The 11,639-nt window shown below is 47.3% G+C and overlaps 1 protein-coding gene across 1 annotated transcript in view; it reads right to left on the bottom strand.

Moving 5' to 3' along the window:
• Nucleotides 1-336: 336 nt before the first annotated feature.
• Pwp1 (PWP1 homolog, endonuclein) overlaps nucleotides 337-11,639 on the bottom strand; it is a 14,071-nt gene continuing 2,768 nt past the window's right edge. The window contains exons 5-14 of the mRNA XM_019209509.2: nucleotides 9,235-9,345; nucleotides 8,410-8,540; nucleotides 8,010-8,071; nucleotides 6,050-6,146; nucleotides 5,272-5,333; nucleotides 4,166-4,277; nucleotides 3,027-3,117; nucleotides 2,823-2,944; nucleotides 1,703-1,808; nucleotides 337-692 (exon numbers count right to left, since the gene is read on the bottom strand). Coding sequence (XP_019065054.1) covers nucleotides 583-692; nucleotides 1,703-1,808; nucleotides 2,823-2,944; nucleotides 3,027-3,117; nucleotides 4,166-4,277; nucleotides 5,272-5,333; nucleotides 6,050-6,146; nucleotides 8,010-8,071; nucleotides 8,410-8,540; nucleotides 9,235-9,345 — 1,004 coding nt within the window. The 3' untranslated portion in view covers nucleotides 337-582. The remainder of the gene's footprint in view (nucleotides 693-1,702; nucleotides 1,809-2,822; nucleotides 2,945-3,026; nucleotides 3,118-4,165; nucleotides 4,278-5,271; nucleotides 5,334-6,049; nucleotides 6,147-8,009; nucleotides 8,072-8,409; nucleotides 8,541-9,234; nucleotides 9,346-11,639) is intronic.

Raw genomic sequence — 11,639 nt, 5'->3', positions numbered from 1 at the left:
AACTGTAAGAGCAGCCCCTGGGAACATTTTTAAATCACAAGCATTAATTTTAAGAACCATCATATCAGGAAAGAGGCGTCTGTAAGGCACCTGCCTCTGCTCTTGGTCTCCTGTGCCATCTTTGCCAGATCTCCATCTTTCCAGGCTTCTTCAGATCACAGACGTTTCCCTTCTTAAAACTAAAGCCTGTGTGGTGTGTGCACCTGGATCCCCGCTCCTCAGGTGGCTCAGGCAGGTCAGGCTGAGCGAGCCCAGGAGTTTGAAGCCAGCCTGGGAACGTAGCAAGACCCTATTGTTTCAAATAAAAGAAAAGAATTTTCTATAGGTTACTACCTACTTTAGAAACTTAGATTTATTGTGACAGATGTTAAAGAATTCATTAGTTAAAAAACATTTTTTAAATTACTGTTTTCAAGAAACACGACCCCCCACAGCGCCCATGTGAGTGAGGCAAGCACAAAGCCTGGCGCTGTGTCACTGTTCCAGCTGCAGAGAGAGGTGGAGGCCAGTGAGAATTAAGGAGCTGTCACCTCCTGTGGTGGCAGCGGCCAGCTTGTCACAGCCCAGGTTCAGGGATGCAAACTAGGACTCCATTGGGCTCTCTGCGCTCCTTCCCCCGAAAGGGCCGCTGACAGACAAGCTTCTCGCACTGCCCAGAACAAGCCGCTCTCGCCTTCCGAATGCTTCATTTACTAAATAGCAAAGAAATTGTTAGGAAACCACCAGATCAAGAAATTAAGTCTGTAACAAAAAAAGACTCAAATGTAAAAACTGTAAGGTTCTCTACTGTCAGGAGGAAAGTTTATGAAAACATACTTAACACTATAAACAGAAAAGCACATAACCAACTTGGAAGCCTCAGTTAACGTGTTGAATGCAGATCTTTTTGTTTGGTCCCAGGGACTGAACTTGGGACCTTGTGCTTGCCAGGCAGGTGGCGGAACCACTGAGCCAAATACCTGGCTATAGATCTTTGTTAAATGATATACTTGTTTTGCACTTCACCTTGGCTCGTCCTGGATTTATCTAACCTGCCTTGATAACATGCCCCATGCCTTGTGCCACTCACTGACTGTCCTTTCTTTATTCTACTTTGTTTCCTGTTTTCCTTCATCTCGCCCTACATCATAACCAACCTTTAGGGCCCTTCACATGTGAGCTAAAATCAGAACAACCCAGAGGGAGACCTCAGGATCCTCCAGCAGCGGGTAGGAAGGATTCAGGAATCACAGGGGAACATTTCTCTCTATAGGACACACTAGACTTACTCAAAATAACAAACAAGCAGCTAGGACAGTGGTGGCGAACCTATGGCACCTGGGCTGTTGTATCACTCAAAGCTCTGGAGCGTTCACCATCGCTGAGCTGGGTCTCACAGTTGAGAAACTCAGATTTACTCTGGTAACAGGAAGACCTTTCAATTTTAAGGCATTTTTAAAATAACCTACACTTGGGCAGGGGATGCAGCTCAGTGGTACTGTTCTTGCCTGGCAAGTGCAAGGTTCCAAGTTCTATCCCTGGTACAGGAGAGAAAAAAAAGATCTACACCTAAAGTGTGAAGACAGATGATCTGTGCACAGAATGTTTCTGAAGCAAGGAGTCTACTACAGGTGCAGCCTGTGTCTGCCTCACCCTCTGCCTCCTGTCTCTGTGCTGCCCTTTTCATAGCCTTTCCAGCAAGAGCAGGAAATGGCAGCCTCACCTGAAGAGATGGTGCTGATATCCCAGACCCGGAGGCCTTCTTTCTGACCCCCAAAGGCATATACAAATGGCAAATCAGGACAACATGAAGAACAGAAGAGAACGCCCTGCGGGGAGAGAACAGGAGATCAGTGATTTCCACCCTCTTCTCGAGACTGGAACTTGTCTGAATGGTTAGGCAAAGGCAGTGCACTGCAGCCAAGGGGGAAGGGGATTGGTGTGACACAGCTGAGCGGGCTTGGCATGCTCCAAACACTCAGTCTTCAGTCCTCATCACTCTTAGGATCTTCCCAGAAATCTCAGGAACCCTAGCTTGACCCCAGAGGTCACTATGACATTTCTTTACACTGCCTAGTATCAAGTCCTAGGGCTGCACACATGCTAAGCAAGTGCTTTACTGCTAGGCCACGCCCCCATCCCCAAATCATTTAAAAACGTGTTAATGCTTTCATTATTGGACAATACATACGTATTACAAAAAGTATGAACGGAGCAACTATGAAAACCTCAGTGAGTGACACTGTTGGTGTTTGGGATATGATCTGCTAGATTTAAACACAGGCATGGGAAAGTACTACAACGTTACTTCTATAACCGGCCTTTCCATCCACAGCTGCCATCTAATTTAAACAACACAGTGCCTGACTGGAGCAGGTGCTCAGAATTTGTTGAAAGAATCCTGGTTATTCTAGTCCATTGCTAGTATGTACACTGTGATCAACTGCAGTGCAGTCAGAACCAGTTAAGTAACGAGGCCATGGCAAATAAATCCCGGACCCCAGCAGCTCTGCTTCCTTGAGGCCCAAGAGTTCCTGCAGTGGTCTTGATTTTAGGGCAAAAATATGGTCTTTTGTGTGTCCTCCCCACCCCTCATGATCTCACCAAGCAGCTGTCAATCATGCATGCTAGACTTGGAGGCAGAACATCGCAGAGTCCTCTGCAGCCACCCTGAGAGACAGCCCCACACCAAATCTGACTAAGCTCCAACTTTACCACCTTCAACACCCAGACTCTGGGGAGCAGCGAGTCCCAGAAGAGACGGGTGCCGCCAGCTGATTACAAACACGAGGCAGGCAGCGGAATCACAGCCAAATCCATAACACCAGACGGCAGGACCTCACCATCTTCATGTCCCTGGAGTGAACGAGACTCGGCCTGTCCCCCAGGATGTCCCAGATCTTCACGTACTTGTCTGCTGACGCAGTCACCAGGCAGCCCTTGATCTGACTGCTCAGATCGAGACCTGGGGAGGGACAGCACTCAGACTTGTAAGGTAGACTCAGTGTTGCGAGCCCCCGGCAGGGAGGAACAGCACCCACGCTCACCAGAGATCTCATCATTGTGTGCGTTGAGTGTGAACACCGGTCTGTCTGATCTTGCATCCAAATCATACACGAAGCCGTCGTCTGTGCTGGCCTGGAAGGATAAGTGGCAAGATCACTGTCCAGGACGACGGTGTGACAATGGCAAGCGGTGACTCGCTCCTGAGGACTCCCTGGCACTCGTCCAGTTAGCTCAGATGCCATGACTGACTTCAGGCCAGGCCAAGCAGCACTTACATGGCCAGTTCTGCTGCTGCATCAGTCAGGCTGCAGGCTGGCGCCGGTGAGCAAGGTGGAATGGGTTACGGGCTGGCCAAAGCCACCATGGGGAGGAAGGAGAAAGGTGGACCACCAGGCAGTCCTGAAGGTTGGGCTGAGAGTGGGCCAAAAACAGGAGGGAGGGAGGGGACCATTTTGTCACTGCCCACTTCCTACACACTGTGGCTCTCGTATCTGTGACCGTTAATGTTAAGAGTCACCTCTGGAGACATGCGTCTGGCTGCTGACCCAGGCTAGCACCAGCCTCACAGGCTGGAACCTCACACTAACAGGGTGGAGCCTGGCTGCAGGGCAGGCAGCTCCTGTGCCAAGGCACTAACTGTCCACACTCCCTCCTGGACAGGAGCCGGGATGTTGTTTCTCCTGTCCTGAAATGTCAGTGGAATCTCTGGGCACTGCATGGAAACTGTCACCCTGAAGCATGGCAGGGGTTTGCAGAACATGTTAGACTTTTCTACTCTATGGGAGACATTGCTGTAAATTAAATGAGCTCACACTCTCACCCAGAGTGCTGTTTAAGGATCAAGATTTAGAGAAAAGGCATCCTCTCAGACTGGTTAAACCACTAGGTAAAATACACAAGGAATATTAACTGTGCTTAATATCGCAAAAAACAAAATGATCAGTCAGTAAAACTAAAACATGGAACACTCTGAATCGCTGACAACTACCAAAATTCACACGGCCACCAATGTTTTTTGTGGCTAAGCCACTGTCTTGTTACAAAACCAAACAAATGTCATCTTTTCAATCATGAGCTCTAAATACTTAAAATAGAAAGTTTTTCAGAGAATCCCACCGCAATGGAACTAGAGAAAGTCATTAGAAATCCAGAAAGGCAAAAGTTACACATGTATTCTTACCAAAAAGTGACAAGGGGCGAAGTGATTCCAGGTCACCCGCTCAATTTGCCCACTGAAGCGCCACATGCGGTGGGTCTCGTCTGGACTTCGGCAGTCATACAGAGCAACGGACCTGCACACAGACAGACAGGCACATGAGGGCCGGGGACTGGCTCTCCTGGGTCTATGCTCATGTTTAATGAGGTCAAAATTCAGTTACTGAAAGCCTGTTTTAAGATTCTAAAATGAAGTAGAAAAGACTGAGTTGACTTTCCCTGAATGGTGATTCCAGTCCTGTCACCTGAAGGCACTGGTGGCACTGGCTTGACAGTGGCCTCGACCTCCTGCAGCATCCAGGCCACTCCTTGTTTCCATGCTCTGTGGGTTTAGAGCCACATGACTCACGTCTCAGCCAGTGCTGCCCTCCAGAGTGCGGCACTGTGCTTGCTGAACCGAGGGGTGTGTCTGTGTGACTCTGCATGGATCACACCCAAAAGGGTGAATTCTCCGCCCTGCAGAAGGGTGGAACCCAAAGATAGCCAGTGTGTAGCTCTCAACCCTTCACTGCCTTCCCACCGTGGGCCCAGCGAGGCCCTGGGTTGCCTGGCATGGGATCTGCCCTGAGCCTGAGAACTCTGAGGAGCACAGCCCACTCCCACGGCAGGGCCCCGCTGCAGCAGTGTGCCCGTTCTCAGCCCAGGCTCACCATGGTGCCCCTGCCATGAGGTCACGTGTGGGTCACCCTGCTCTCAGGAGGGTGTGACACACTGGGAGCAGAGCCACATGTGCCCACACGGCTGGAACGGCCAGTGTGGCACAGCAGCCAGGAGGACCCGTACACTCTGGGATGGATTGTTTCACAACACGTACATCCTCTAACAACCAAATAAGCTGCTAGTGACTGGGACCTTCTCTCACACACAAAAAAGTCAAAGTTGCCAATTCTCTCTGTCCCTTATTATGACACACTTCCTCACATACTGAAAGGAAGGCAACAGGCAAAAAGGAGAAATGAGCAGCACTAACGACTTAGACATGCAGTGCCCCATTCTTGTCTTCTGTCTGGCACCAAGTGCCACTTCTGAATTGGGCCAAGAGGGTGAGCCCTTCCCCAAGTGCCTGCTTACTTATCATACGATCCAGAGATCAGGGTCTGGGCTTCGAACGGGTGAAACTGCAGAGTTTGTACCTGAGGGAGGAAAGACAGGCACTGAGATATCTAGCACTGTCCTAACATCAGCTGAACTGCGGGGAGAACGGATGTGACAGTTTCTACAAATGCTTTTGTTTGAAATTCAGCGCCATGTAACAAAATAAATGTCAGCACTGAGGGATGCTGAAGCAGAAGGACTGCAAATCTGAGTCCAGACTGGGGAACTCAGAGAGACCCTGTCTGCAAATAAAAAAGGTCTGGAGATGATGCTTAGTGCAAAAGCCTTAGGTTCAATGCCCAGTCCTGAGAAGAAAAGAAAAAAGAGACAAACGCACTGTCTACTCCAAAACACGAACCGTACTTCCCAACAAAGGCCAGTACTTAAAGTGCAGCACCCACACTGGATCCGATGAAGTGCTCACAGCCCCTCACTGCTGATGACCCTGCATGATCGCCCCCTGGCCACATCACAGAAGAACCTCTGTGAACACGCTGGCAGCTGCTGCTGCTCACACCGTGTACACCAGCTCTGCACTGCCAAAGTGAGCATCGTGCCTGTTGTACAGGGCTCTGGGAAGACCCAGGGAGCCAACACGTGAGCCTGAACCCGGAGCCTTTACACCCCTCCCCCCTTGATTATAGGGAGGTGCCATCTCACACAATTACTAAAGCACTTTGTAAACCACAAAAAGCTGTGTAAAACTGGGACACTCTCTGGCCAACATCTGTCCCAGGGGTTTAGGATGGCATACCTTGTCTGTGTGCACAGCGAGGCTGGCTGCGGGTTTCCCCAGGGACATATCCCACAGAATGACGGTGCCGTCAGCAGACGCGCTGGCCAGCACATTCCTGAGAGAGGGAAGAAACACGTTAGATCACCTTTTAAAAGCCAGAAGCAGTAAGAGTAAAAGGGTTCCTTTTACCACATCATAGAGAATAAATGCTTAGGAATGAGTCGAACTAAAGAAAGCCAAGACTCCTGTGGTGAGAGCTACCAATGCTTATCAAGAGCTGTGAGACGTGCCCTGTGGAAGAGGTGCTCTTCAGACAGACACAATCATTTCTCTGCCTTTTGGCTAAGATCAAGTGAAGACAGACACTCAGCAGCTAGAGTGAACCGGTCTGCGCCGAATCCCAGACAGATTTGTAAACAAAGGGACGAGCAGAGTCTTAAGATTCACAAGGGATGGTAGAGGAACCAAAGGGACAAAACACATTCTGAAAAAGAATTGGGAAGCTTGTCCTTCCTGATTTCAGAATGCACTGACAGGTCAGAGCAACCACAACGACGTGCTGCCACCGCCAAGGACAGAGAACGAGGAGGGCAGGAAGAACCCTGGTACTTGGGATTTCTGAGAAGAGCCAGGGCAGTGGTCTCAGGCTGAGCAGCGGTTTCTCATACACAACAAAATAAACTGGCCATCACCAACATGAAAACGTGTGCTGCAAATGACTGTGAAAGTAGACAACCCACCAGATGGGAAGGAAAATAGCGAACTGTATTTCTGATTGGATATTAATCTCTAGAATATATGAGCTCCCATAACTAAATTAAAAAATGGCAGAGGCCTTCAATAGGACATTTCTCATAAAAAAGATATACAAGGGCAGTTGGGCGTGGTGGCACACACCTGTAATCCCAGCACTGGGGAGGCTGGCAGGAGGATTAATAGGACATTTCTCATAAAAAAGATATACAAGCACAGTTGGGCGTGGTGGCACACACCTGTAATCCCAGCACTGGGGAGGCTGAGGCAGGAGGATTGCTGTGAATTCAAGATTAGCCTGGGCTACATAGTTCAGGTCAGTCTTAACTACATAGTGAGACTCTGTCTCAAAAAACAAAGATATACATGGGCTGATAAGCAGGAAGTTGCTCAACTCCACTAATCACTGAGAAAGACAAAGGGAGACAGCATTCCTACCTGTGTAATAGGGTAGCTACTATCAAAAAGACAGAAACCCCAGGAGGCTACGGAGAAGCTGGAATCTGGGTGAGCACTGCTGGTGGGGGTGTAAAATGGTATGGCCACTACGGAAAAGAGTAAGGTGGTTCCTCAAAAACTCACAAACACAACTACTGTAAGATGCACGATGACAGCTCTGGGGTCTGGCTGAAAGAACTGGAAGCAGGGCCTCACAGACCCCTGTGCATCCTCATGCACAGCAGTGTTATGACTGCAGCGGCTGACAGTGCCAGCGACCCACTGAGCATCCACAGGAGCTGCAGACAGTGGGGCAGAGGTGTCACCGCAGGGTGAGCCCGAAGAGGGTCTGCTCATGCAGACCGTGGGCCGCAAGGAGCAACACCAGGATTCCTCCCCCATGAAACAGGAAGAGCAGTCACCTCATGGGGACAGAGACAGGGTGGCTGCCAGGGCTGGGAAGTAGCGAGAGGGACGCAGGGATTTAGTGGGTATGAAGTGCAGTCCCCTCGCAAAGATGAAGGTCTGGCGTGGATGTGACAACAGCTGCACATCGTGGACACCAAGTCAAAAAGGAAAAAGAGTATGTAGCTGAGATTTGAGGTGAGAAGGACGTGGAGACTCTTCCAGGAGAAGCACAGCCCTCACGCAGAGCGGCGCTGGCTGGCAAGTGCGCAGGGAGGCAGCGCAGGGACAGAGCAGCAGACAGGTAGAAGGGGCCCAGGGCACAGGAGGACTGACAATGTGGGCGCGAGGTTTCACACCTTACCACACAGCAGTTCTTTACCTGATCAGCTTATTCCACGAAAGGTCAAGGACAGCATCACTATGCCCTTCTGTGGAGGAACTCTGCAATGATTGTTTTAATTACTTTTTGTGCGAAGTAAAAGATTGCTACGTTTTAAAGATCACTGCACAATACAAATTAATGAACACTGTTTCCCTATTATCTTAAATACTTAGATAAATTACAGGGAAGAAGTATAGAGTTCTTAATCTAGGTGCTAATTTTGCAAATACCAATACTGCCCCCTCCCCCAAAACCTAACAACTTAGCTGCAGGAATGCACAGGTACTGAGAACTCAACACACAAGGCTAAGCCCAAGTATGTTCTTATACCCACTTCCCTACATAGAAACTTTTCTCCAGTTGCCTTTGGAGTCTAAATGTTCACTAGCTTCTTTACCTTCTTTCCTTTCTTTTTCTTCTTTTTAGAAAGCTTACTTCCAAGTGTGAAAACTGGCTCTAAAGAGTCCACGATATCAAGGTCCCATACTTCAATAACAGGAGTCATGTTTCCCACAGCAATATAATTTCCTACAGAAAAAAGCAATGAGCTTTGGATTACTTTTTAAAAAGGACAAAATAACATCTCATCACACACTTCCCACCACAGTCCACCTCAGGGCCCTGGTGGCCCCATCCCGGTCTAACTGCTGGGTCTGGGACATGCATCAGCTCTCAGCCCAAGTCCACATCTGCATAAGGACTGCCCAACCCTCCTTCCTTCCTCACAGATGCGTGGGGAGGCCCATGTCACACCATGAATGTAAAGCTTTGCAAACAAGATAGATGGGGTCAATATTATCAGTATTTCCCGCTAGTAACATTGTGCAGGTGTGGCTAAAAAAGCCAATGCGAAGACCTATCTTCATTTTAGCTGTACCTGTTGTTTTCTTCAAGCAGGTTATGCCACTAAACTAGCTGGTGGCCTCAAACAGACCCCGGCATACCGTACTGGGTTCTTACAGGGCACTGAGAGTGCTGAACCCAAGGTTTCCAGGCCCCGTCCTGCAGCCTGCATGGAGCAGCGCCTCTCTCAGCTTATCTGAGCTCTGGGGGACACAGATCCCAACAATGGATCACGGCGTGTTCGGAACTACCTATGTACTGCACAGGAAGTAACAGTAACCGGGACACACCAGAAACAGTTCTGAACATGCTCGCACAGGACACAGAATCTGAAGAACTACAACAGGAACCCCTAAACAATCTTAAGCTTTCTAATTACCGGTAGAATCATCTGGGCTAGGATCAAAATTCAGCCACTCCACACTCAGGGGATATGCAGACAAGAGGATATCATGGTGCACGTAGAACGAGTCCTCCTCCTGGTTGTAAACTGAAAGGGTGGGGAGAGAGCTCATGGTTTAGGCAGAGTCAGAGTCATCAGAAATTACAGCCCAGAAAAAGTTAAGCAAAACAGCTGTACTTGTACTCCCTTCTGAATTAGGTCATGATAGGTACTGCATATTAACACAATTCTCTACTAAAACAAGACATGTGAGGACATTCAAAAGCAATGCCCAGCATTACTGCCAGGCAAAATTTCTGCATGTTTGAATATTCCCAGCACCTGGCGCCCCAGTGGAACAGAGCCAGTGATGGACTCCACAGCCTGCAGCGTGCTGCCAGGGTAAGGGGTCCCGGCTCCACTCACTCATTACACAAATACCCAAGATCTCCTCAAGTACTGACCATTGTCTTTTCTTCCTTTTTTAGTACCAGGGATCGAACTCAGGACCTTGCACTTTTGAGGCAAGCGGCAGCACCCCTGAGCTAAATCCCCAGCCCCTAACCATTTTATTTTTCTAAAGGTCTCACTGATTATCAGTCAGAAAAAACAAACAAAAACCACTGGGGAAAATCAATTCATATTTAAAAATCCAAATGCCAAGAATTTGTTATCATTAAAAAAAAGTTTATGAAGACCAACAATGTGAAGGGGAAATGGAACTCATGGGGATATTCTTTCTTTCTGAATATAACGACTAAAAGAATTGGACAGTTAACGGTCACAGTTACAAAGTCAAGGAACAAAACTTTAAATCAATGACTGAAATCTTAGCACTAATACAGCCCAATGAACAGAATCCTCCTTCCCCACCACCCATAAACATACTTTTTTATTAAGAAAGTACTAATACAGTAAAAGCTGAAGATTTTTAAATTCTTTGCATCTCTCTTTCCTGGGATGGGCGCCAGGATCAGCAGATTGCTTGTAAAGTTTTATCATCCCAGTCTATGATGAGAACGCATGTTCAAACAATTAAAACAGTGGTCCTGCAAAATCCTCAACCATATTCAGTGTACTTCACTTACATATTAAATAAAACTAGTGATGCTATTTTAAAACATACTCTGAACCGTGGCAGAGCAACAACCTGATCAGCCTTAGACAACAACTGTGAAGCTGAATCTAGATGTGTTGGATAAAGACTTTCTACAAAGCTAAATAATAACCGATATCTACAATGATCTAACTCACAAGGAAGTGGAAATACAAATTTAACTTTTTTCTCAATTCCTGACACTAAGTTCCAAGAAATGACTAATTTCCTCAGGTGAAAATGATGAAAAAACAAGTGTAATAAGGTTTTTAATATTCTGAAATTAGAACCGGTCTTAAAATTAAAGTACTTGTTACAATAAATGAGTGTTCAAAGATATCAAGAGTTCAGAGAGAACAACTTCACATTATACTGCCTGCTATTCAGTCTTTCTTTCAGAAAAATTTCATAAACAGATCACAGTGAGTCTAAATGGGCCCAAGCTGCAGGCTTTCCACAGGTGGACTTAATGGTTTCTTCCCCCACTTTAGTATCAGGATTGAAGGCAGGTGATGACACCACTGAGCTAAATCCCCTGGCTCTGGCCTTGATGGTTTTTAAATTTCAGAAACCCAACCCAAGGAATGGAACACAGCTCAGTGGTAGGCAACTTGCATACATGAAGGCCCTAGGTTAGGCACTCAGCACCTCAAAAATAAAATGATTCAGACTTCAAATCATTGCCTACTGCAGATTTCTGCAAAGCACTCATCCCTGGCTGTGGTACGAACATTTCCTGAGCTAAGAAAGATAACGAAGATCTGCTGGTTGGAAAAGAAAACTGGCTCTCTGGGCTGAATTATTATAAAAAAAGTACAGTGTCTCGGCCAGGGATGTAGCTCAGTAGTGCCGCGCCTGCCTGGCAAATGCAAGGTCCTGAGTTCAATCACTGATACTGCAGAAAAAGAAAACAAAAAACAAAGAAGGTACAAAGTCTTGTGAAGAGGAAATACCTGAAAAAGCAAAATTAAAAACCTGTCTATGGGCTAGGGATTTAGCTCAGTGGTTCTGGCACCTGCCTTGCAAGTGCAAGGACCTGAGTTAGATCCCCAGTGCCAAAAAACAAAACAAAAAAACCTGTCTGTTCAGCAAAATCTTTCTTTTTCATACCGGGGATCGAACTCAGGTTCTTGTGCTTGTGAGGCAGGCAGCAGAACCACTGAGCTAAGTTCACGGCCCGTGTTTAGCATATTCATTACATAAAATGTGTCTAAAAAAGCAAGGAGTAAAAAATCAGAGTGGCAAGTTATCACCTCAGGCTAATGGGATTACACTTTTTTTTTTTTTTTTTTTTTTTTTTTTTTTT

Source organism: Fukomys damarensis, unplaced genomic scaffold (assembly GCF_012274545.1).
Source record: "Fukomys damarensis isolate Sample0158 unplaced genomic scaffold, DMR_v1.0_HiC HiC_scaffold_15, whole genome shotgun sequence".
NCBI classification, from domain to species: Eukaryota; Metazoa; Chordata; class Mammalia; order Rodentia; family Bathyergidae; genus Fukomys; species Fukomys damarensis.
The sequence above is the reverse complement of the archived record's forward strand: the minus strand, read 5'-3'. Positions and strand labels throughout refer to the sequence as shown.